This window comes from Pimephales promelas, chromosome 6 (assembly GCF_988280905.1).
Source record: "Pimephales promelas chromosome 6, fPimPro1.hap1.1, whole genome shotgun sequence".
Classification (NCBI taxonomy): Eukaryota; Metazoa; Chordata; class Actinopteri; order Cypriniformes; family Leuciscidae; genus Pimephales; species Pimephales promelas.
The window spans coordinates 14,823,350-14,851,130 of NC_142774.1; the positions used below are offsets into that span (position 1 = coordinate 14,823,350).

The 27,781-nt window shown below is 37.1% G+C and overlaps 1 protein-coding gene and 1 long non-coding RNA gene across 2 annotated transcripts in view; one reads left to right on the top strand and one right to left on the bottom strand.

Annotated features, from left to right (window-relative positions):
- LOC148978512 (uncharacterized) overlaps positions 1–27,781 on the bottom strand; it is a 91,695-nt gene that overhangs the window by 38,266 nt on the left and 25,648 nt on the right. The gene's annotated exons all lie outside the window — the stretch shown is intronic.
- nr3c2 (nuclear receptor subfamily 3, group C, member 2) overlaps positions 1–27,781 on the top strand; it is an 84,315-nt gene that overhangs the window by 35,317 nt on the left and 21,217 nt on the right. Inside the window, exon 3 of the mRNA XM_039691029.2 lies at positions 21,527–21,654. Coding sequence (XP_039546963.2) covers positions 21,527–21,654 — 128 coding nt within the window. The remainder of the gene's footprint in view (positions 1–21,526; positions 21,655–27,781) is intronic.

Sequence of the window (27,781 nt, forward strand, 5' to 3'; positions counted from 1 at the left end):
TAATATCTGACCAAGAGTTGACCGCTAATTTTATTGTGATCTTATAGTTTTAGTTGATTTGTTCCGTTTGCTTTGTATGATGCTATTGATGCTTTGGATTGGATGGCTCTTTATGTTCAGCACTGTAGTACAATCCCTATTAAAACATTTTAGGCACATAAACATAATGATAATGCTATAAATAACTCAGATTTACTCTAAATGTTGTAAAGCCCTGCTTTAGTCAATCACAATTGGCTAACGCTGAAGTCAGATTGACACATGATTGCCCGTTTGTGTAGAGTGATCCCCCCTACACACCCCACCCAAACAAAAACTCTTCGTACCTGAACAAGCTGAATCAAATTTTGCCGAAGTTAAGCAGTTTGAATGAACTATAAAAGGATTCAGAGCACTTCAGTAAGTTTAGTATAAGGAAAGAGTTAAATACAAAAATTAGTGGTGCACGATATATCGGCCGCCGATATAATATCGGCCAATATTATCATTCCGATGTCAAAATAGGGCCAATAATCCTTCCTGTGTATTTGACGTGTGTGTGTGTAGATGTGAGTGCGGGGATGTTTGTTTTTGCATGAGCGCATGCGAGCACAAGCCCTGTCAGTTTAAACATCAAGCGCAAGAAGACTGGAACTTGCGCACTGTTTTCTGTCAGCCTTACTAAGGCGTATTTTTGTCCCACCAAAGCCTTATTTGACCGGTGAGTGATGTAGATGATTCATGTAGAAGAGATGAGTGATGTTGTAGATGACTGACTGCTGCGCTTTGTTTAAATGAGAGAACGAGCAGAGAGAGAGTGAAAGCCCTGGTCACGCTGGCACTCTCACCATCTTCAAACCGTCTTGCTCTCACTCCCTAACTCGCACATATTAATGAATTGAGTTGACTGAATATCTTTGAGAATACACGTTTTGTTTTGTTTTTTTGTTTTCTTAACTACCAACTCACTTTTATATCATTCTTAGACTGAAATTAGAAAGTCAAGGCGTTTTTTTTTTTTTTTTCGTCTTTTTATCTGACTCTGTCTAGCCAGTTGGTTATTTATTTATGACAGTAGGTACTGCAGTGGATCCTGGCTGGCTTTAAGACTGCCTGTGGACAGCCTAGTTTTAGAGAGTACCCAAAGATCTAGTACCTGGTCACCTGTCTTTGAATTGCTGTCACATATGCTAGAGACATATCCCAGGAGACTCCCGTAGTTAGCCAAAGACAGAGATTAAGATCTGACAGCCAGTTGCATGAGACAGACTTGAGGTTTAAAGTAAAAGCTTGTCTGGAGGTGCTAAATGGAAAGAATTCCCGTCTGATCCCTGGAGACTGGCAAAGGGAGATGTGCTCCAAGGGGCAACCTCACCTCATTGGAGACTGGTCATTACCAGTGTGTTCTTTGGCAGGAAACTTCACAGAGAAATTGTCTGTTTTTCCTCAAGAAATGTGTTAGGTTTTCCTATAAAAGTCTATGGGTGTGGGCAGCTCCCATGAGGCTAGATACACCAAAGATGAGTCCACAGACTGATGCAGTGTCAAATGTGTAAAAAAAAAAAAAATCCAATCTACAGTAAAAAGCCTGTGGTGTAAGGTTAGATAAAAGCTGCATAAAGATAAGTGTCTCATGTTCCCCCTTTTTGTATGTGTGTGTGTGTGTGTGTTTTTACAGCATTGTTCTAATAGTGATACTTCTCACCTTGGGTTACAACTTCTAATTAAACTGGGGATTTTACAGTATACAAGAAGCAACATGCAAGGAGATAACAAGACATGTGTGGTTTTTTTTTTGTTTTTAAACCTCATTTCGCACTGGGAATTTTCACTTTCACAGGGAAAATATATAGTAAAATAATATACACCATAAAATAAAGAAACCCTCTATTTTTGTTTATGTTAGCACTCCAAATAGCTCCAAACCTTGAAGTCTCTTTTTCCCTTTTTTTTCTTTTTCTAAAAAGGTTGGAATTTAAAAGCCTGGTGCTGGGTGTCTACAGCAAAGCCCATGCTTTATTTTCCTCCACTCTTTTAAAACAAAGCGAGATGTACCAAAGGCCTGTCCCAGTGCCTAAATATTTATGAGAGGAGCGGATGATGCTGTGTATTTAGCTTCATTGGCAGTCTTGCTTTAGTATACCTCAAACAAGGAGGCTCTGTGTTAGCACAGTATAGTACAACGAGGCTGGAATTTATCCCACAAATCTCCAGGATCGAAAATATTGGGAAATATTTAAACGCCTGGAGTGTATTTGGTTGGGCTCTTCTTTGTTTGAGCTGTGTGCTCCCATGTTAGGATTCATTAAAAGTTCACCGTGATTCAGAATGAATATGCAGCGATGAAATCATTCTTGAAGACGGAGGGGTAGAGAGGCAATCTGCAGCTATCCCATCTCTCCCTTCTCTGTTATGTAACCGGCCCTCCTGTGGTCTCTGACTCAGTCTATTTGTGGTGTCTAGAGTAAGATAAGAGTGCTATTGCAACCAGAGCTTCTCCACCTATCTATCCTTCCCCTTTCTATCATGTTGACATACGGCACATGTGAGTTTCGCTTGACGCTATTACTGTAGGTACAGGTACTGAGAGACTATTAAACTGTTTCAAAATGATAGAGCCTTGTTGTAAACCAACCCAACTGAGTATATTTAGCTTATCATTTACCTGTCCTATCTGATGTAGAGCAAATTACACTAACATTAGGTAACATTACTGCATTAACTTATCACAGTCCACAGTATGCTAACTGCCTCTTTAGTATGAACATGGGTTTCATTTCAGTTGTAGTTAATATTTCTCTAAATTTATCTTAATTTCTCAGTCTTTCTAAACTTAAAACAAAATGTGTATGCATTCATTCCATCTGCATTATTTGCAGTCTATCGTCAAAAAAGATGTCACTGGGCGGTACCCTTTCAAAGGTACGCCTTTACTTTATTTTCCACTAATGGGTGCATATCAGTACTTAATAGTACATTTTAGTATCTTTGAACTTTTGTACTGTTTTTCTGAGAGTACATAGTCCCGCACATGAAATGCTGAAGAAGAAAAAGTAGATACCGTAGCCATGAATTCGGAATTTGTTCCCAACTTATTCATTTGTGGCAACATTCGCTCCCTTATTTTATGTTAATCATGGCCACATTTTACTAATTTGTTACTTCGTTTTAATTTAGTCAATTCATGGTCAAAAATACGGAGCCCCCCTAGTCCCACTTTGGCAAAAAAAAAATTAACTATAACTATCTTGTGGCCTCAAGATACTAACTCGTGGCCTCAAGATACTAACTCGTGGCCTCAAGATAGTAACTCGTGGCCTCAAGATAGTAACTCGTGGCCTCAAGATACTAACTCGTGGCCTCAAGATACTCACTCGTGGCCTCAAGATACTAACTCGTGGCCTCAAGATAGTAACTCGTGGCCTCAAAATAGTAACTCGTGGCCTCAAGATACTAACTCGTGGCCTCAAGATACTAACTCGTGGCCTCAAGATACTAACTCGTGGCCTCAAGATAGTAACTTGTGGCCTCAAGATACTAACTCGTGGCCTCAAGATAGTAACTCGTGGCCTCAAGATAGTAACTCGTGGCCTCAAGATAGTAACTCGTGGCCTCAAGATACTAACTCGTGGCCTCAAGATACTCACTCGTGGCCTCAAGATACTAACTCGTGGCCTCAAGATAGTAACTCGTGGCCTCAAAATAGTAACTCGTGGCCTCAAGATACTAACTCGTGGCCTCAAGATAGTAACTTGTGGCCTCAAGATACTAACTCGTGGCCTCAAGATAGTAACTCGTGGCCTCAAGATAGTAACTCGTGGCCTCAAGATAGTAACTCGTGGCCTCAAGATACTAACTCGTGGCCTCAAGATACTCACTCGTGGCCTCAAGATACTAACTCGTGGCCTCAAGATAGTAACTCGTGGCCTCAAAATAGTAACTCGTGGCCTCAAGATACTAACTCGTGGCCTCAAGATAGTAACTCGTGGCCTCAAGATAGTAACTCGTGGCCTCAAAATAGTAACTCGTGGCCTCAAGATACTAACTCGTGGCCTCAAGATAGTAACTCGTGGCCTCAAGATAGTAACTCGTGGCCTCAAGATAGTAACTCGTGGCCTCAAAATAGTAACTCGTGGCCTCAAGATACTAACTCGTGGCCTCAAGATACTAACTCGTGGCCTCAAGATAGTAACTCGTGGCCTCAAAATAGTAACTCGTGGCCTCAAGATACTAACTCGTGGCCTCAAGATACTAACTCGTGGCCTCAAGATACGAACTCGTGGCCTCAAGATAGTAACTCGTGGCCTCAAAATAGTAACTCGTGGCCTTAAGATACTAACTCGTGGCCTCAAGATAGTAACTCGTGGCCTCGAGATACTAACTCGTGGCCTCAAGATAGTAACTCGTGGCCTCAAGATACTAACTTGTGGCCTCAAGAGGCATGTAATGTGTGCATGTAATGTGTGGGGCTCCGTACATGTTGCTCCATGAACACATTTGCAAAAGTAGTTTTAAATTATATCTCAAGACCCTTTTTTGTTTTTGCTCTGTCTGCTTTTAAACGCAAGAATATATCCTATAATACATCCTGCTCTTTGTTAAGTGTGGTTTGACAAGAAACGTTGTATGAAGTAGTAGCTGGTGGGATGTGGTTTATGCTTGATTTCATCACAGAATAAAAGGGTAATTTCGAATTTATCACACAATTCAGATTCAGATTTTTTTGGTTTTATAATTTATAAATTTATAATTTATAAAAAAGTTAGAGTCCGAATTGTGAGATATAAACATGGAATTGCAAGAAATAAAGCAGAGTCTGTATAAACATTTAAACATGTAACCTCTCATTCCAGCTCACATTTACTGCTGGCTATATGAGTGCATAATTTATAGAAATGTGCTGGAAAGTCCTTTAGACTAACCATGTATTCACAGCAAAATCAATGTGTATTTGTCCATATTGGTTTTGGTGCAATCTGACCTACAGAGGCATTATATGGAGTGGGACTCAGTGAGCATGCTCAGATTTAGTGGCGCTCTGGTGCTGACATCACCTAGAAATTGCTTATCCAAGGTGACATGTCTACCCAGCAAAGGGCAGATAGTGCATTGCCGCAAATATTTCACCTTATTAAATATACATCGACAGGCTCGAGTTTTAAGGTGGTTCAAGGTTACACTGGCAGTGTTGTTTTATTTTTTTACATTTTTAGATTGAATGAGAGTTATGATTCAAACATAGGAAGAAAAACAGACAGAGAAGTAGAGAAAACAATGCAGAGTGAAGAAATGTGGTAGAGCAGCATGTTCCTAGAAAGCATCCAGATTCTGTCTCAGGCACATGGCTTACACGTGTCTTAGTGTGTGATGCAGAGCGTGACACATCAGGTGGAGTTGGTTTGCTCCAGGCACTGGATGGGGCATTGACCTTAGTGCCTGTCAAACTGGGTGGCATTGCTGCAATAGGACAGATCTCCCGCTGCAATAGGACCGATCTCGCTCCTATAGTTTTGTTAATGTTAAACTTGCCACAGTATTTTGTTATTTCACTTTTAATTTCGCCTAACCGTAAAATTGTGGTACATGTGGTAATATATAAACCTTGGTCTTGGTGAAATATTTACTGTATTTTAGTAGTAACTGTATTGTTATAACTACCATATTACATTTTAACAGGGGGGTTCAATGTTTAGTAATGGTAAAACATATATTAGATGTCATTTAAATGGCATTAAAAAATATTTTAAAACAGTTGAACGTGATGGTATAATTTGCTCACTGGCTTCGACTCATTTTGTTTAAATTAAAAAATTAAAACCATTAAAATCAAAGTGGTCAAAAAGTCTAATGAACTCACCACAGTCGGTGATGGACCCACTTTTATTTTAATAAAAAAACAAATAAGGCAATAAAAGTAGACTTTAAATTTTAAATCAACTTTAAAAGTAGAAGTAGACTTTACATTTTCTAAATTCAAAACACACTTTTAGATACCAAGGATAGCAAAATTTTATTGTGAGGGACTCCTTCATAAAATAGAAAATCAGCTATATTTTTATGCATAAACACGACACATTTATACTATGTGAGAGAAAATATTTCGTGTCATATGGCAAAGACAACTAAATAAATAGAATAATTAGCTTTTATGTAAGCAATAAGGTACGAGAGGCTGTGCTGTATCGTGAAGTAACGGCTAAGGACGTTGTTAGGCACAACGTGAAGCGGAGGCAGTGGCCATTCCCTATGGCCACTGCCCAAGCTATAAGCCTCAAAGTGGCCTCCGAACAACGGACAATCCGAACAATTCTCTCTGTGATGAATTGAGTCATGTCATCATATCGTGACTCAGCAGAGACTGAAAACAGCGTGAGCATCACCCGTGCTTCGGTGCTTCTATAAAAACCCTACCTAACACACCCCTTAATACTTTCTAACAGGGAGCCGAGGTCTACTGTACAACCTTACTAGAAAAACTCTTGTGAAGGTAGGAGACCTACAGAGCTCAACCTGCTGCCCATAGAGCGATGACCTAGACGACATTCACTAAATGGAAGCCATCTTCATAAAGAGCTTGAAAGAGTGCACTTACTACCAAACCCAACACCAGACCTACAGAAGGATGCACAAGTTGTGTGTCATCAAGTGTCCATATCTTAGACACGGATCCACACAATTCCTGAAGTGTTTTTCACAAGCCATGATATGATTAACTTTTAAAGTTTCAGGATGAAGCTTACAAACAAAACAGTCACTGAAGACGAAAAAAGGATGACATGTTCTCTGAGCTCCTTTTAAACTTCTGGGTCCCACTAATAGTGACGTCATAGGCTGTCGCCGGTCAATATAGATTAGTCAAAAATCTATCCAATAAAGATCGGATAGCTTTTCAGACATCGTTTTACGTGTAGGGCGTTCCCCATAGCGTCATCGATGCAGTACGAGTTCCCTTTCGAAAGGGAAATATATTCAAATGTTTGTTTTTTTAATAGAATAAAAGATAATAATCATGATCATAATCTTTTTTTTTGTTTAAAAGCAGAAATGAACAGAATTATCATTCAGTTTGGTGAATAAAATGAGTGTTAAACATATATCATTTATATATTTTATTTTAGTGCATACATTAACTACCGCAGCCTTTAAAATTATTTTTGTTGCAAATTGTTTTAGATGATATCATTGACTGTTTTGTAAAAATTGCTTTGGAGCCAAAGAAATCTCCAATGATGTTGATTTTCTGGTGGTCTGTACGTACATGCTTCATGAGATTTCCTGTGCAGGTGTAGCATTGTTCTTTAAACCTCCATATGGTCCAGTAATCCTCCATCATGCACATACTACATCTGAAAAAGGTCATGAAACAAGGACACTGGTGGTCTAAAGTGACATGTGTGTGAGATGTTCTGATAATGTTCTTTTACATTTCGTACCGTAATCTCAGAACCCTTTGTGCTTCAACTCAAACAATGCCCCATTAGGATTTATGCATCTTGCTACAGACTGAAATTGTGTTAAATATAGACAGCAATGAGAAAAAATCATAACTCATGGGACAAATATATACTAAGGGAAACATAAATGATAGTTTTACTGATATTCATCTCTGCAAGACTGATATCCACACATGCTTTTATTAACTTGTGAGACCAAATCCTATTTCAAATTTTAATAATAAACCTGGTTATCAGGCACATTTTTTTATTTTTGGTTGTTTGCTCCAGTGGCTCTATTCCTAAGTCAAGTACAGTCAAACTTGAAACTGTACACAGCCAGTTGGCTCACATGCTGCGAATTAGATGGCTTAAGTCCAGTGGTGCTCCTTCTCACGGCTTATGTTTATGTGTGCGTATGTGTGTGTGGAGGGTCATGGTTTCACGTGCAGTAACACTTCGCAAGGCACTGATCATTATCTATGCATGCCTTAAACACAGTTGGCAGAGGGTTGAGATATAGAGAGAGCTCAATTTCGCTGCTTCTTGGTATAATAATACAAGTTTAATCGACAGTGAATGTGGCATAATGTGGTTGAAAATTGCAATCAATTATTTTGACTCGTCCTTTAGCTTAAAAAAGAAGATCTGACGTTTGAATATTTCACCCATTTACTCACCCTAATGTCATTCCAAACCTTTTTGACTTTCTTTCTTCTTTCTTTTCTTTCTTCTTGACTTTCTTTCATCAATGATAGTAAAATATCTTGAGAAGAATCTCAGGTTTTCAACATAACAATCTTAAAATGTCTTCTTTTGCTGTGTTTACACTTGGCATTAACATGCGGATCCAATCAAGCAGATAGGATCATTAGCCAATCAGGACATTTACATTTTTACACATTAAGTAGCCTCTGTATCTGGATAACCAATCGGATTTCTGTTTCCTGCATAATATTTAAATTAGATCTGTAGCATGATATCAGATTAAGAGTAAAGATGATACCAATTAAACAATGTACCAAGTGCTTTCACTCACTCACTTTACTTTCCTGTGCAAACTCCAGTCTTAGATCAAATTATATATTTTGAATGAAGGAATACTTTCGAGTTAATGCTAATCATACAAACATAACTGGGTTGATGATGTTAAACATGTCACATCATCGATCATCTTGGTTTAAGGTTAGACTGTGCAATGATATTAACAGAAATGGGAGTTTGATATACATGCTGAAACAATAAAAACATAAAAAAATTCAGATTGCGATTATTCTTTTGATAAAGCAGATATTCTTTAAAATCCCATGACTGACTGTGATTGTATCAGATAACATTCTGATCAGAAGTGTGTTTACACTTATCTTTTCAATGTGTACAGTACGTGGACATCATCCGGATACAGGTCGCATGTTAACGCCAAGTGTAAAAGTAGCCTTTTGTGTTCCACATAAACTTTCTGTCATACAGAATTTCATATTAAAATGGTCCCTTTAAAGGGTTTGTGCTATTCCATTGTCACAGCCAAACCATTGTAAAATAGAATACAACTTTACACAGAAAATGTTGGCAAACATTTTTTCCCCCCACACTAAAATCAGGCTTACATATTTTGTTAACTTCTTGTGGCTATACGTCTGAAAACATTTACTGTACAGTTTCTATAATTCCTCATGATTTTAGTTTTTTTTTTTTTTTTTTTTTAAAAAAGCAAAGAAGGAACAAATCCAAATTATTTTTTTGTGGAAATTTTGGCAAATGCTGTAGATTGAGTTTAACTTGTACCGAACCATGATTATTTCTTTTGAGTTAATAAAGCAAAAGCAGGTGACTATTCATTCATTTGTATAGGCATACAGTAATTAAACTCTTTGAGGAGTGAACACCAAAAGCAGCTGTTAATTAGTTTCTCATTGAACAGCTTGACCTGTCATGTCTGCAAAGACATATACAGCATGTCAGATTCTCAGACATATACAGCATGACTCATAACTCAAGCATTCTAAAGCACATCTGTTGCTGATAAGGACTGGTATGATATTTTGATTCTTCTTCTTAGCGAGACTGCAAACACAACCTCATAACTCAGTCGAAGTGTCCACTTGCTGCCCTTGAGCAAGCCTTGTTCAATGAGTGTGTCATTACAGCTGTGTGACTTTGGCCTCAGGCCGGGCGGTTTACAGTGAGCACGCACATAATGTTGTATTGCTATGCTGTCCAAATGCAACCCTGAATCATTTGGCCGGCTGTCAGACGACTCCAGCAGAGTCGTGGCCCCGCCTGAACTCCATTGTTTATTGTTTCATAACATAAACATGCAGCCAGAATGCAGTCTTCATACTGAAGACTGGACTATTCTGAAAATTCAGTGTTGCCATCACAGGCCCCAAACTTTACTGTGAAAAGTCATTCAATGAATTGGAGTACAGGAGAATATTGCAGAATGACTTGTGTCCCACTTATGAAAAGTTGCTATCTAAAGAGGAAAGATCAGATGACAAGTCAATGCCCATGCCCAAACTGCAAATACCAGTCCCCCCAGAAAAACGTGATTATGCGATCGCTGAATTCAATGCATAATTAGCCAAAGTCCGCATATTCATGCGGTGGCCGCATTTTTTCAAATACACTGCACTTTGGCCGCATAAATTGCCGATTTCCGTGCAAAATTTGCGGGGTTTGCATGATTTCATAATCCTCGCATTTTTGTTGCAAAAAAGTCACATATATCTTAGCAGAAAGTTGAAAAATGTTGCGTTTGCTTCACACAAGAGCAGCCATTTCCACCTGTTTCCATGGGAACGTTATGAAGTGACGCAATAGGCTCTCTGCACAACTTCCGCATTCTGTGAAACAAGTCGCATCGCTTCCAGTCTAGGTCTTTTGTATGTGCTTCATTACATTTTTTGCGGTTTTACTCAAGATAACTTCAGAGGAGCGAGCAAAGATTAGCATAACCAATGTCCCTCACATGTGCAGATTGACATTTAAACGTTTTATATTTTTTCTGCTTCACAGTAATGTTTAGATATTTAAATGGAAAAAAAAAACGCCAATAATAAAGTGAACTAGGTAGGTTAGCTGATTACCTTAAAAATCCATAGATATCGTAGTCAGGTCTTACGGCCGTTAACACTTTCTCTGTCAAGCGGATGCGATGAGACCTGTTTTCCGGTTTGCAGAGGCCAGACAGACAGACGGAGGCAATTGACATCTCACAAATCGAACTCGTTTAACTGTTTGTCACATGTTCTACCATCACATCGTTAATAAACAAAATAACAAAATAAAAGACGTAGCATCAAACAGAAATTACCCGCACACATGGGGTGTTCGAGGCACACATATAGTATAACACTGCAGACAGTTCAACAGGGAGCACACAGCTCTTAAAGGGGCCACACCATATTTACACTCGTTACAGTCTGAAATAAAACAAGATGAGAAATTAAATATTCCCAGCACTTTCTATGATGTAGTATGCTTGCTTATCAAAGGAAGTAAGAAATGACTCTTTACATTAAGGTAGTAGCCTAGTGAGAACAGTGTTGGGGGAATCACTTTTTTTCTCTTTTTCATCAAACCGCAGTTTTTACAAGTTCACGCAATTTTTGCAAGTTCACACAATTTCATCGCATAAAATTGCATAAATATCCTGCATATTCCATTGCATTTTTTAAAAAAAAGACGGGCCACATAATCAAGGATTTTTGACCGCAACAATCACAAAAAAATCTCTGCGTTTTTCTGGAAGTGGCTTGAGAACAAGTACATCAGACTGAGTCCCAGATTTGAACCCTATAATGAATATGAAAACTTCAGATGCAAAAGTCGTTAAACTCCACCTCCATCAAAAACGAGATATCGATATTGAGCGAATGCTCTCCGCACACAGTATATGTTAATTAAATACTTTCGCACAAACTCGCTAAATCCTAGCCTCAGCCCATTTTGAGATACCGGTTAATTGGCAGAAACCTCTAAACACCACTTCCCTTTGCCAGCAAAAGCCTCTAAGTTCAACCAACCAGAAGATCCGAATCAAATCATATCATTTCAAGATGAATGATGCCAGCTTTCAGTTGTTGAGCTGCAAGTTTTTATCCTGTTTTAGATTGAATAAGATAGAGGAGTATGATGAAATTGTATTTTCATGTGATGGTTACGTCACTGGCAAAATGAAACATCATCAACCTCATAATTTTGACCATTCTTAAAGGCTAAAACCATTAAGGTGGCAATGACATGATTTCTCGAGTAGTATAAACACAACAGTGTTTCGTGTGCTGCTGTAACTGACAGAAATGGACAAAACCTAATGTAGGTTCTGTCAGTTACAGCAGCACACAAAACACTGTTGTGTTTATACTACTCGAGAAATCACTAAACACTGTTGTGTTAAAGAACAACTCTATTCCACACATGACAAGGTGAGACTGCTTACTATGTCTTGTTCAAAGAGGTGGACTTGGAGGTTTTTGCAAAAAAGCACACAAGGACTTAATCTTAATCTTAAGCTTAATCAAATGTGTTAAATACCATTGAATTGACTAAAGGTTTTTCAAAATAAGACGTTTCAATAACTGACTAATAACCTTTTCGTTGTCATTAAAGTGAAATTACTGAACCTAATCTCAAACAAACTGGGAGACATTTTTCAACCACTCATGAACAGTTTGAAGCAGGGTCACTCTTCTTCCTGTAAAATGCGGTCTGTAAGTTTGCCCACATGGTTTAACTTTTAAAAGTTACTTTATCTACAGCATTTCTACAGTTATAATTTCCTGACCAGTGATTTGAGATTAAAATGGTTAAGACCATTAAAATACAACTAAATATTTTGCCACTTTTGGCTTGGCCAAGTAATTCTGCTTATTTGTATCATTGTTTACTAAATATATATATATATATATATATATATATATATATATATATGAAGAGTTCAGATGCAAAAGCCTCTAAATGCCATTTGAATTTTTCTTCTTTAATGATGATTTTTATCAAACTTGTATATTTAAGTTCAGTAATTTCACTTAAATGGCAATGATAATTACCTATTAATTGTTATTTAAGTGAAATTACTATACTTAAATATACAATTTTGATAAAAATCATCATTAAAGAAGAAAATTTCAAATGGCATTTAGAGGCTTTTGCATCTGAACTCTTCATATATATATATATATATATATATATAATTTATATATAGGTTACAGTAGATTGATTTATTTATTAATTTATTTTTTGTTAGTGACTGACTTGGTATAGAGGTCCATCAGTATGTCTCCTTCAGGTAAGCTAACACACTTCAGGGATTTAGCTTCCTGTTTGTCCTAGTCAACATAAACCCAGTCTGGAGGTCATAAGTGAATCAGAGCCATGTTTCTGATTCTGTGCCTAAACTAGGCCACATGAGGCAAAGAGGTGCTCACATTGCATTAAGTGGAAACAGCTCATTGTGAGTTCAAAAGTTCATCCATGTCACCAACACAACGGATTTGTGGCATTTTTGCACAGTTGTATGTGTACAGGCTTTCACGAAGGTCTGTTTATATCTCCAGGATCAACATAAGCCAGATTAGTGTAAATTGTGCAGCATATCATTCCAAAGGTGCTGAAAATAGGACCTCATATGGGTTTTAATGCATGAATTAGGTGCTAAGGTTGGTTGTTGCTATTTGCAGAGAGAGAAAAAAACTAAATATTAGAAAGATCCTAACATTTGTGTAAACCCTTATCTGAATCAGACAGAAATCTGATTACTTTTAAACGTAATCATTGCTTTGTATAACTCTAGTTTTATAACACTGATTATCTTTTTTAAATCTTTCTGGTAAAGTATGGAAGCCCATTTCTGCCACAGAAAAACAAAACAAAAGGCTTAGTTAAATCATAATCGTGACATAATACCTCAAAATTATGAGATACTAGGTCACAATTAAAACGTTGATTGTGATGATGAGATAAAAAGTAATAATTTTTTTTAATAAGACACATTTTTATTTTAAGTCATTATGACTTTGTAGATCATATTTTTTTAGCTCAAAATTGTACTTAGTATACTATGCAAGTATGTACTGCTTAGTATGCCATCATTTAAACCACTTTTTCTGGTTATAATTATGATTTAGGATATATGGGGGTGGGGGGTTATATTTTATTTGTCTGTTATAGGACAACTTAGTTTGAGTTTAAAGGGCACCTATTATACCCCTTTTTACAAGATGCAATATTGGTCTCGGGTGTCCCCAGAATGTATTTGTGAAGTTTCAGCTCAAAATACCCCACAGTTAATTTATTATAACCATTTGAAAATGTCATTTTGGGGCCTGTTTTAAATTGAGCTGTTTTGGTGTATACAACCTTAAATGCAAATGAGCTGCATATCCCCGCCCTGCCTTTTGGATGAGGGCGTCACTTGCATACCTATGGCAGTCGGTAAGCAGAAGGGCTGAGAGAGTGAGAGACCCACTGTTTTGAATGTCATTCAGCCGTACGTTTGAATCGGAAAATATAAATAGTCTCTGATCAGACCCAGATGACGAAGAGACTCCGGAAGAATAAACACAAATGAGAATGGACCAGTACATCTCGGTATGGTTATTTGATACATTTATGTACTTATAGAGTTGTAATCGTGTCTCCTTTGAAATTATCGATGTGAAACATACACACACACACAGACACACACAAACACTAACGCTGGCGCAATTTTTTGAAACTACATACACATACTGTGATAAAGTTTGCTACGCACAAGCAAAATTACACTTTATGCGAGGGACCTGTTGCGTCATGTTTACATTACTTGTCATAGGTGCTTCTGTGGCAAATGTGAGAAGATGGCTAACTTACAGAAAAAGAACATATATGCAGTTTTTAATACAATATCTTTAATATATATATATATATATATATATATATATATATATATATATATATATATTTATAAACGTGTGGTTACACACTATACAAACAAGGTTTAAATTATATACACAGACATCTTACTATGACAACAATAACAACAACGCAAAACGTAGTCAGTCAGAAAATGATTCGCTCAAACATAAACTTATTTACGAAGGAAAGGCGACACTTAAACTTCCAAAACACAACACATCCACTGTGTTTTCAGTGGCTCTGATGTCGGAAATATGTGGAAACTACTATGCATGTCATTATTACATCCCATCCCACAACAGAACACTTATGTTTCCAAGATACATTATCGGCTGTCATTGAACAACGGAGGATGGCGTACAGACATGATTTGTATGTTATTCTAATGTTTATACTGTAGCTTACTGTCTCATACAGCCAACAAACAACCTAACTAACAACATTCAACACACTCGAATGCTGTTTAGTGTGATAGTGTAACTGTTAGAGCAAGCGAAACAGCGCTGCGTTACCTCAAGTTTAATTTGTCTAATAAATTGACCTGTGATTAACTTATTTATTAATTCAGCACTTGCATGTGACGTTAGTCACGTAGAATGAAATTTCCTTATTCATTTATATCTGCGGGACTCACGTTGCGTGTGGTGCTGGTATATGTCTCTCATTAGAATTAGCCATGTTAAAAACATCACTGTATATGATGAAAATATCCATAAAATCCACTTGATGCTTTGCGTCATCGATATATACACCTTTATACCATACTGTACATTTAATCTAATACCAGACATGGACTAAAAGGCACAAATCTTTTAAAACTATTCTTTATCTAATTCTTTCTATTTGCACATATAAGATTCAAATTTGCGTGGTTGTCTAAGTTATTATACTGAACTTTGCCCGTAGTGATAAGTTGGCAGCAGGAAACATCATTGCATCATTGTTGATGTTTTCAGACTGTCACATCTGGTGTTGACCACTGGGGTATTATATGAGATTCTGTCTCCGTGTCTCTGCTAATAGATGGCTGTTCATTCTCTGTCAGGCTTCGTCACACCTAGGGAAATAATTTTCATGCTAATGAACATCAATTGATTTAGATGGACTAGTTAGGTGAGTAACACAAGAAGAGCTTGCCCTAAGTCATTAATCAGGACATCTCAAAACCTTTTTTATTTATAAAGGGAATTAATAACCAGTGTACAGAATCTGGAAACAAGCACACAATTAGCTCAAAGCAATCACTTTTATTCAAATAATCCATTATATAGTTTAATTATATGGACCACTCACTTAAGGATGTAAAACCAATTCATTACACTGGTGTGTCTAATGGGAATAAAAAGAAGACTGGATATCAGCAAAGTTATAAAACTGAGTTCACTAAGGCTGTTTGCCCTAGGGAAGATAAAACATGTGGCACTGTCAACAAGTCTATCCATCTCTTCTATATTGTCTTCATTTTGTTTACATGAATAAAAAGCACACAACTTAATAATTGGCATCCAAATCCAAATCCAGGGCTCATGTTGACAGACGAAAGTGTCAGTCCTCACTAAAAATGCAGAATGTTTTCTGTAATGGGTAGGTTTAGGGATAGGATTAGTGTAAGGTGATATAATATACAGTGTGAACAGTATAAAAATCCTTATTTTTACTATATACTATTGAAAGTCCCTTTAAAACGTGTGTGTGCTGCTAGAATTCCTGTTTATGGACACTTTTAGTACTGAATGCTGCCGCAAAATTGTTGTAATTAAAAAGGAGGTCCCTATTTGGCTTGTTTTTTGTGTTGTTGTTACTTTTTGTGTAGTTGTTCCTGAATTTCGATTTCAGCAAAAAGTCATGGTGTCACTATCATAATGGTAGGCTATAGTAAGAGAATGTAAATGCATTTTACACGCACTGCACTGACATTACAGTTGTCCCTTTGGTAGATCCAGGTCTTAATGGGGACTCTCCAGGCCGTAACCATAATTTTCTCCTGGCCGCTCTACGTATAGTGCGTGGAGTAGGTGTCGTGATAATGTTTAGGCTGTCTCACTTTGGTTATGTAAGCCGTTTGTCCTCTCTCCTGTTTGTTTTACCTAATCTACCTTTAGCTTTTGCCGCATTCCAAGTTTTGTTACGTAAATACTCTAGACCAAGGAGGAGGTGGCTGTCTGTAAGAGCGGTCACTGTTTGCACAATGAATGGTGATCCTCTTGAAGCTGAGCAGGACTCAATTTCTCTGGCATTGGTTAGCATCTGTACATCTGTGTGCTGTGAAGTCTGATAACTTAACACCCACCTTAACGGATAGAGAACCTCTCTAATGGTTTATATTCAGTGTAACTATCGCTGCATTTTCTATTTCTGCCATTGCTCTGCATAGAGCCAGGAGAAAGACTGCTTCTTTAGCGCTCTGTTGAGATTGATACGTGACAGAGCTCCGGCGCAGTGCATTCAAGCAGTTATATGGTTTGTTATTTTTGCATTCCTGATCCATCTGTCAGTCTTCTTTCTCAACACTGCCAGTATCTTTCTGCAGATCTCAGCTGATGCTGCAGCACGTAAGCAGCAATAAAAATTCATAATCCAAATAATATAGCGAATGCCAAAACTTTGCACTCCCCTAGTTTTCAAGTTGGGCTTGAACATGTTGAATTATTATTACCGGTATGCTTATTTACATACATGACCGGTAAGTGGTCACTATACCGTTTAAATTTACAATTACTTCCTTAGAGATAATTTAGATTGTATAATTGCACAGGGAACAATAAGTAATTCTGTATAAGGGTGTAGCATCGTAAAATAGAAAATCCTTCCTGTCTGTCCTTGAAACTTGGTTATTGTTAAGTACTGTATTATGCCTCTTGCATTGGCATTTACATAAACTACAGTTTCTGCTGAATGAATGTAATTGGGTCATTCCTACTGTGCAGTTTATTTATATATGAAATGTACTCATTTAAAAGATTAAAAGTGCTAGATTAATCTCACATCATTACATCATAATTAAATTAACATGAAATAAAACTTGTTTTGAGTGGATGTTGCTATTTTTGTCAGGTCCCTTGAGGCTTTGCATTAACTATTATGCAAATATTCCAAGTAACTACTTCATTTATATACCCCTCCCCCCCCCCAACCTCCAAAAAAATAAATAAAATTGTCCTTAAATTGCAAAACACACACACACACACACACACACACACATATATATATATATATATATATATATATATATATATATATTCATTTTACAATATTCAAAAGACATTGCATAACAGGAATGACCCAATTCATATTAATGGAGGGCAATTTGATAATTTTTTTAATTTTTTTTTTTTTTTATGAAATCTGAAGATGAAAAGGCATATCTAATGATTTGTGCTTGTTTGTCTCGAAAAAAAAAAATCCACATCAAACCTAAAGTTAGAAAAATTGCCATTTGATCTCAATTCATTTTAAGTCTACTCTAGTTAGACTGCGATTGTACATAATGGATTAGAAATGCGAACATGTAGATAGTTACATCTGTCCTTACTTAACCCCAGACCTTTTTCTCATTACCTTCCTTATTACCTGTCTGTTTCCGGATAATCACTTCAAGCATTGTTTACATGCACCATCTTACATAACATATAAGATATTTTATTCTTTTTTAAAGAAACGCCAATATGTTCATGTTTTGATGTCAAAACCAGAGAATTATTCAAAGCACTCAACATCTAACGTAAACTCGTATTTATCAGCATTTGTTGTACATGTAAACTCACTCACTGACCACATAGACCAGGGTTACTTCAATAACACAGTCACATGTAGATGGCAAAAAACAGAAATGAAGTTTGGAATCAAACTTCTCTAACTTCTAAGAGAGGAGAAGCAGGTCAGGCACTTCATTATCTAGACCAATGAAATATCCACCAGCTAAAGTACTTGTCATCATTAATTGGTGTTTTTCTTTTAAGCATTAAACAAAACAGCAGCAGTCTCGCTGTGCCGGTCATAAGGGTGCTCTGTTTCATAACAATGAACACTGACCTACTTCCTGCAAAAGCAGTCACCTTGTCAGCTCTTTGCTTTGTCTTTGTATTTTTTACTTCATGGCAAAGAACGCTTGGTGTAGAAAAAGAGAAAGAGGGACTCGCTGAACAGTTTAATAAAGCTAGACCTCTTCACATCATGCACAGCGAGCGTTGTGGTGCTGCCGGGGCGATTAGCTCACCGGGCCCTGTCAATCGACTCCCTCGCAGGAGACCCCTGCTAACCGGCTAACAAATTGAATGTGTGTTTAGACGGACAAGGGAGAATTAGATCAGCTCTCTCGACTGTGTCAGAAAGATGCTGTGAAGTTACTACCCGCACCAGGCCTTCAGAGGGACCGTGCCTATGAGACCCAGAGGCTTGTTAAGACTCAAGGATGTTGTCAGAATGCTAACCAGACAATTACCGTGCACTACTGATTAAAACGAGAGCACACTCATTATCAAAGTTGGGGCGGGGGGGAGGTACGTGCCAACCCTATCTTGTCGTTAACGTATTGTTAGAGCCTTACTGTTCGTTTTAAAGGATTCATTTTTATGTGTGTTTTTTTAATGCATGCCATAGGTGTCTTTCAAAGGGTGACTTTCACCAGCTCCGCAGGGCATCCTCATAAGAGGCTCTGCCCACTTAGGCTATGTCAGGTTTCACTGGGCAATTTAATCAGATTTCTGCCTAGTCAGCCAGACTATTTGGAGTATGTGCTTCATTTTCAATGTTTCAATTTCATTTTGGAGGGCAGCGGACATAAAAATCTCTATTTTTGAGATTCCAACATTCTCCCATTTTCTGCCACTTAATGTTGTTCAGTATTTATTGCTGTATGTTAAGACTCCAATAGACTAATTTGACTATTTTGAAAGTGAAATATTATAAATGGCTGTAATTGTGTAGATGTTGTACAGTCAGACTTCCTGAATGATCTGGAGCAAAATTGTGAGACACACGTTATGAGTCAGTGACATATGCCGTGCCCTTTGGGTGCCCAGTAACAATGTGGGAATTACGTGATTTCTGTAGTGCTAAAATGGCTGGGCTCAAACGGCCCTGTAGAGCAGGACAAACTTAGCTCAAACCTGGGGGGTTATTTATGGGTTATTTTATTGAAATAGGCAGGTCAATGACATGGCTGTGTTTATTTATTTATTTTTGTCCTGGGTCTGTTAATTTATGAATCTATTGATTATAATTATGCAATGATATAATATACAGTAATGTTTTATTCAATCTAGCAGTAATCTACTAATAATACTTGTAAAAATAATAATTGAATAACTTCTATCAGAACATGCGCAATCAACATGCTGAAAAAATACCTTAAAATTTGCAGTATTTTTAATAAATGAAAATAATGATTAAGATGTCTACCGTTAGCTCTACCGTCTTGTAAAAAAAGGTGGACGACGCCCATTCGCTCTTTGACTTCCATTGGTCAGAATTGAAGCCGTCAGTATCCCCATAGATATGTATAAAGGATAGATGTGTCGTCCATGCTGCTGGCCAATGGAGGTCGACGTCAGCACCTGGCGGCCATCTTGTCACAGGCAGCTCGCTCATTGGTAACATTGTTTTAATGGTGCATGTACTTTTTAAATCACCGTAACTTGCTCAATTTTCTACCGATTTTCAAACAGTCTGGTTTGTTATAAACGGCAGAGATGTAGTTATGATACTGCATACTTATGAATAATAAGTGTATAAATAAATAATCATCCAGAATTATAGCCACATTAATAACGTTTGTAAGAAACCAAACCGTTTGTAAATCCGTCAAGATTTCAACGAGATAAGAGTATTTCTTTTATCAGATACTACAGAGTCCGCCAGAAAGCCTGTCTGTGACAAGATGGCCGCCGGTAATGACGATGGAAACTCCGCCGTAACACATCTAGCCTTTATATACATATCTATGAGTAGCCCGATATGTCGCTGACATCTTGGACTTTGAGTCTGCGCAGTAGCGTTTTCAGGACGAGACATGCGCAGTAGTGAGCAGGAAGTAAAGCCGCGAAATCAAGGCCCCACCCTCACTTCCACAAAATCAATTGCAAACATACTCTCCGGCACACAAAAAAATTAATTATAGAAATTTATATATTAAATTTAAAGCTCCAATTTCCTCATTTAGTAGACTGGTGCTTCAGTCTGAGAACCTGTCAATCACAGCTGTCAATCATAACGTCACCACCACCGCATCATACAACTAACTAAAAACAAACTTATTTTAAAAACAAACTCTTGAAATTACATCGGCGTGATAAAAACTACCATTAATGACAGAAGTCATCTTTGGATAAAGACGTTTCGGCTTTACTTTTCAGGGCTTGTGCTGCACGCTTGGTCTTAAACGAACCAGGAAAAATAAAATAAAAAACTCACGCTGGAAATAGTAGTAAAATAATGAGCATTTTAAAGGACGGCAAACACATCTTTCCGATCAACAAATGCTTTGATTGCAGTTTTCTGTTCGTCTTCTAAAATTAATGCGCTGTCGATTTATTTTACAACAGACGTGATAGTGGAATCTATACATCTCAATTCTCCAGCTGCAGTCATCTTTGCGGGAAACCAGTTCAACCCAAGCACTCTTTGATAACTTGATGATTACTTAACTACAGATCATCATCGTATAAAGCCTGTCCTGGCAATTTGATTGACCCAGTGATTTCAATTACTCCTCAATGGACCTAGTTCAGACCAAGCTTCACAAACAAACAAAAATGTAGTAGGGGGGTTTCACGCTGGCATCCAGGTTAGTCTACATAACTATTTGGTGTCAAATAAAATGTTTATCATATATTTATCACAAGACTAGTTAGAGTTATTAAATTGGATCTTTACATTGGTATAAAGATTTTACAAAAACTAGCAAAAAAATATTTTCCATTTTTTATCTTGTTTTTTGTTACCCGTGTCTGAAATAAAACAGGCAGTTCATTGACTAAATGTGTGTTGATTTACTTCAATTTATCTTGTTTCTTTTCCATATATTTTCAAATATCAAATGCTTTAAGTTATTTTTGGTCATTTCATTTCAGTTACCAATGAACTGCCACTGAACATATACAAGAGAGCTACTGTATTTCTTAACCTGAGAACATTGGGTTATATCATTAATGTGGTTTGTCACTTAATGTCTCAAGTACAATTTACAGGTATATTTTTATTTTCTCTTATTTCAGTGCGTCTTTGAGACACACGTCTTCGACAGCTAAAGTGTGTCTGGTGTGTGGAGACGAGGCGTCAGGATGTCACTATGGGGTTGTTACATGTGGAAGCTGCAAAGTTTTCTTCAAAAGAGCAGTAGAAGGTAAGACTCTCATCTGCATTCTCTGACTTATACAGTATTTCGCTCTTGCTGTTGAGAAATGTCTTCATGTCATATTAACTGGATGAATCCTTGCTGAAAAGGCCAGTTTAAAGCAGTATGAATTGCTGGTTGGTTTATGCATAATATTTCCTAGAGCTTTAGAGATCGCAATCATTCTGGATGGCGAGAAATGCGTTTTAATTCAATTATGAAGAGTTCAGATGCAAAAGCCTCTAAATGCCATTTGAAATTTTCTTCTTTAATGATGATTTTTATCAAACTTGTGTATTTAAGTTCAGTAATTTCACTTAAATGGCAATGATAAGTACCTATTAATTGTTATTTAAGTGAAATTACTGAACTTAAATATACAAGTTTTATAAAAATCATCATTAAAGAAGAAAATTTCAAATGGCATTTAGAGGCTTTTGCATCTGAACTCTTCATATATATATATATATATATATATATATATGTATGTATGTATGTATGTATGTATGTATATATATATATATATATATATATATATATATATGAAGAGTTCAGATGCAAAAGCCTCTAAATGCCATTTGAAATTTTCTTCTTTAATGATGATTTTTATCAAACTTCAATATTTAAGTTCAGTAATTTCCCTTAAATAACAATTAATAGGTAATTATCATTGCCATTTTAGTGAAATTAGTAAACTTAAATATACAAGTTTGATAAAAATCATCATTAAAGAAGAAAATTTCAAATGGCATTTAGAGGCTTTTGCATCTGAACTCTTCATATATATATATATATATATATATATATATATATATATATATTCGATTTAGATCTAAAAAGATTCAATTAATTACACTGTACATGTACTATATGACCCTTTAAAGTCCCTGTAAAGGCAAAATTAAGTATGTGTTCTGAGTTTGTCACACCACAGAAATGTGTTATTAGCCACCCAGCCAAATTTGAATGATAAAAAAGCCGGCAAGTACATAAAACAAGCTATCAAAATCTTGAAAAAAGAGCAGTTATCTCTGTTCTCAAATGCTGGGGGCGTGTCCGCTGGCTGCTCTGAAACCACGCCCACTCACAGAAAAGCTGCCGACGGTGATATTAGATGATACTGCTCTCTGCACGGGAGGATGAACGCTGAGGCGGGAGATAGTAGTTTCGGCCCCGTTCACCAGTAACAGCAGATTATCAGTGAATCCCAGTTGTCTCTGAGGAAAGTTTACAAAACGATCCTGTGTAAAATGATCACTACAGAGGCGGGTGTTGCTGTCGGTGATCCTCAGGTCTTCATCAAGGTTGGCTCTACACAAAATTAATCCACCTCTTCTTGATGTGATCGCTTTTAGGAAATTTAAATAAAGACACCGATCTGTTTTGTACATGATCACATCCAGGTAGTAGCCTATTTCCGTGGCATTTCCGCGTCGAGGGCATAGCTAGCTAGCAAACTGTAGGCTGTAATAACTAATAGTACTGACAGTAGCTCGCGATTGAGCGGCGAATGCAAATGTGCTCTATTGTTAGGGGAGAGATCAGCCTCAGTGCGTCATCAAGTAGGGGCGTGTCCAGGAGCTCATGGGCTCCAGTGCGTCATCAAGCCCTGTTTTAGCCCCGCCCAAAAAATCCGTAAAATAGCAATATTGAAAAACTGTTTAACGGTCTAACTCCGCATTTCAGTACTTCACAGTTCACAGTCTTTGGAATATGTTTTAGCAATACATTTGTAACATTTTATAATGTGTTTAGAATTTTTTGGTAGAATTGCCTTTACAGGGACTTTAATAGTTCATCTAAATTAAAATAGGGGAGGGGGGTATTGTGCAGCAGTATATAGTTATAATAATGTGAATGTACCAGGCCTGAATTTTTAGCCCTCTAAATTCAGGTAAGAATGTCCTATGGGATCATATACATCTGATAAGAAGAGTGAAATCGCATTAATGTTATCAGGAAACTTTCATAGACTTTATTATACATTTCATAGAGTTTATTAGCACCAACACATTGTTATCACAGCCTCTTCAGAAAGGTGCAAATTGCTGATTAAGCAAACAGACACATCCAAACTCCACAGAGCATCTATAACAGCCAATCAAAAAAAAGCAAGAGAGGGTGGGGTGGGTGGCGGCACAAGAGAGACCTTTAGAGTCTATTCAAAGAAACACCTGTATGTACAACTTGCCAAAACTTTTTGTTTAATTTGAAGTGTAAATTAAGACACAGACAACAGATAGATGTTAATTAGAAAATAACCCTGTATATTCAACGTTTCTCATATAGTAGACCTTAAGCTAGTGGAAAATTCTGTCATCATTTACTCAATGTCATGTTGTTCCTAAACCACCTTCAGCTTCGAAACAGCAAACATGCTTGAACATGTTATCTAATCATTTCTGTAATACATTTAAATTTAGCAACTTATAAAGCGTTAAAATATGTATTCAATGTACATATTAAAACTAGTGTATGCAATGGCAAATGTAAATTATATAATTGAATTATTTTCATTTTGCACCAAACATAGCACAAATGTAATGGAAAATGGAAATTTAAACACAGAAATGCACTGCCATTTTACATATTGCATATTACAATTTCATTTTGCATATTACATTTCAAATTGAATATTGCTACCCATATACTTCCATAGTGGAGATTCACTATTCCTTTATGAATTCTTGATGGGTCAAATAGTTTTGTATAATGACCTAGTTTCACATTACTTGTGAGACACATTTCATGTCCATCTATTTATTAATCAGCATTAAAACTTGCTGCATGAATACAGTCATTATTGAAAAATAAAAATTTCAGGGTGATACAAGACCCTTACTCTTTATGTCGTTTCTTGTTCATCCTGTCAGAGTTTATTCTGAGATAATGACCAGCTGAATGTACATTATGGTATAGCATTTACTATTACACAAATTTAGTGATTTATGTCAATGATAGTAATAGACGAAGTTATTAAATGTTTTAAAAGCTTGTGTGTTTATATCGAGTATTTTCTCATGACATGATTGTTCCTAAGAGCCCTGAATGAGGTCACACCTCAAGGGCATTCAGAAGTGCAGCCGCTATCCTGACACCACAGCAGAGGTAGTGCTGTGTAAGAGTGTGCACTCCATTACCTCACCTGACCTCAGCCTAGTTACCATCTGAGAGAGAGAGGGGGTGGAGGGAGGAGACACAGAGAGAGAGAGAGAGAGAGAGTGGGGGTGGAGAGAGAGCGCGAGCTAAGGGAAGATGGAGAGTGAGCGGTAAGATTGGAAATGGATAAAACGTTAGACACAGTGAGGGAATAGACAGAGACAGGTCTGTTTTGAAACCTACCCTCGCTTCCTTCTGCCTAAATGGGCAGCTGCCTTCTAAGGCAGTATCCTAACTGTTATAAGAGAATGATTTTGAATGCTTTACATAGGCATTAATAAGCGCTCCACACAAGGCAGACTTGACAGGCAATTGATTTCAGTGAAATTTGTCATTAGCATGTTGCTAAGCTAACAGCACAATGTTTTCATTTCTGTTCCTGGAGGCACACCAACCAGTGGCGTAACTTTGCTTTAAAAAGTGGGTGAGGCGGGTGTGTTGGGGGGGGGGGGGGTGCTAATACAATGCTAAATCATAAATCAGATGTACACCTATGTACAATAACATACCGATGTCCAGCAATCAATTTAAATTGCACATTGTGTTTAATTTGTCGTATAATGAGATCTAATATGTGTTGGTGGCGAGAATTGTACCAAGAGTGTCAGAGGTTATAGGTTCTAATCAGCACTCGTATATATATTTTTTCTTTTTCTCATTAAAATAGATTGTTTATCAGTGGTTTTATATCAAGCAGGGACTTGTTTATGTGCATTTAACTTTGTGATTTCACCGAAACGAACAGAGAGACTCCGCAACGGATTAAAGCGCGTCCGTGTGAAGACTGTGCGCTGGCCACAAGTCAAATATTTATATGGCGCTTTTCACAATACAGATTGTATCAAAGCACAATCACAATATCAATCAAGACAACTTAACAGTACACTGAACACTGTATCCGTGACACTGAACGCAGAGTCAACGAGCACTTTGATCACTTGGTTTTAAAAACAACACATTTCAGCGCTAGATCGCCTCTTATTTAAAAAACTAACGAAATGAATGCTCGGCTAGTTAACTAGAGATGTTTTATTTATTTGTATTTCCCAGCAAACAAATTTAGGTTCTGGGAACGTTCTGGGAACGTTAGTTTTTGGTTCCCAGAACGTTCCTAGAACTTTCCCTTAAGGTTAAGGGAACGTTCCCGGAACATTCTCCCTACGTTATAAAAATGGAACCTAAAAATAACCTACATGGAACGTTCCTATAACGTTCTTGTTTGGTTCCCAAAAAAATAACCTCATGGGACCATTCGGGAACGTTAGGGGAACGTTCTGTGTTTGCTGCACGTGATGTTTTAAAAGTGGTGGAGACAATATCGAGTTTGGCAAAAAGTGGTGGGAACATGTCCCACCCGTCCCACCCGCAAATTACGCCTACGACACCAACAGTACACATTATGGATGTCATTTCAGGTCTTGAGAGTCTCTACTACTGAGCTGATGGAATTGTTCGAAAATGTGTACTGTTGGTGTGCCTCAAAAAAACATACTCTAAATACTAACACAAATACTGGCCGTATCTTATTTACACTGTAATAGTATTTTTAACAATTCATTTTAGTATTGAATGAGTTTCTCCTGCCTCGTTTGCCACAAAGTGTGGTTACATTAGAAAACATTAAGTGAAAATTAGGAGGCAGGACACACTTCCTATTGGGGGTGTGTTTTAAATATGACTGAAAATTTCAGATGGCTTCGAAACATAGTAAAAGACAGCCAGCAGACTGATACCTAAAAATTTACAGGAGGAAGTAGATAGACCTTTTTTTTTTTACCCTTCACACTTTTTCGAAGTGTGGAAAGTTCTGTAGTGCTCTCTATGGTACGAAAGAAAACAGCAAAAGGAAAATTTTGCTGTCAACACTTAATAGCCTCTGTTGTGTAATTGCTGAGCTGTTCAGATAATAACTAATAGCATAATAAACACTTGTTTCTGTGGGAATAGTGTGAAGTGGCCATATGGTACTAGCTAATTCTCAACAGACCTTTATTAGAAGCTCTACAGCTGTTCAGTCTGAGCACTAAAATATTTGTTCCTTTATTATAAGAATTTGTAATTACATTTGGCACTGGATAGACGAGTTTCACTTTGTTGTTTTAGTGGTAGGGTTTGGGACCTCCTGCATGGAGAGGGACAAACACTAAAACATTTTTTTTTGCATTTCCAAAAAAAGAAAAAAAACAGGTTTGCTCAAGTCATGTAAAATCTAAATGCGAGTAAATTACTTATTTAGATTTTTTTCAATAATCAGATTATTGGCATACATATCAACATTGGTACTGCCACACCATCAAGGTTTTTAATGTTTGAGATGTCCTTCCTCAACACAAAAAAAAAAAAAAAAAGTAAAAAGTATGTGAGGCTGTTTGTCTATCTACAGTTTTCCCATCAACACACTTCCTCATCACTTGTCCATTTTCAAACTCCTATGCAAACTCCTATCACAGGCTGTACCATGGCTGTGATTTCCATATGGGTTGTGCAGTGATTCTTTCAGACAGCTCAGCAGATGCTTATTATTCAAAAGCCATCAGTGTCTTGGCATGTCATCATGTTTAATGATATTCCCTTGTCACTCATGCACAACTCATCATTTATAGGCTTATATTGAACTTGCTAGACCATTAAAAGGGGTCCTGGTGGGTGGACAGGTTTTAGAAACACTGTGCAAGACCATAATGAAACAAGAAACCTAATTTCAGAGGAGTTTTTGAAACTTCTGTGACTTGGTAATTATAATACTGATGGAAATTGCTCTACTACAGAGGTTTTAACATGACGTATGGGCCTATATATGCCAGTTATTTTGTATTTGGAACAGAAACATGCATCAGGTTGAGAATGAGAAAAAATGTGAGAGTGAGAAACGCATGAAAAAAAAATCTCCTGATGATGCCAATAAGTACAAATTACCAGGATACTTAATAATTTCTTTGCCAGGGGAAATAAAATATTTCCATATTCAAATTTAAAA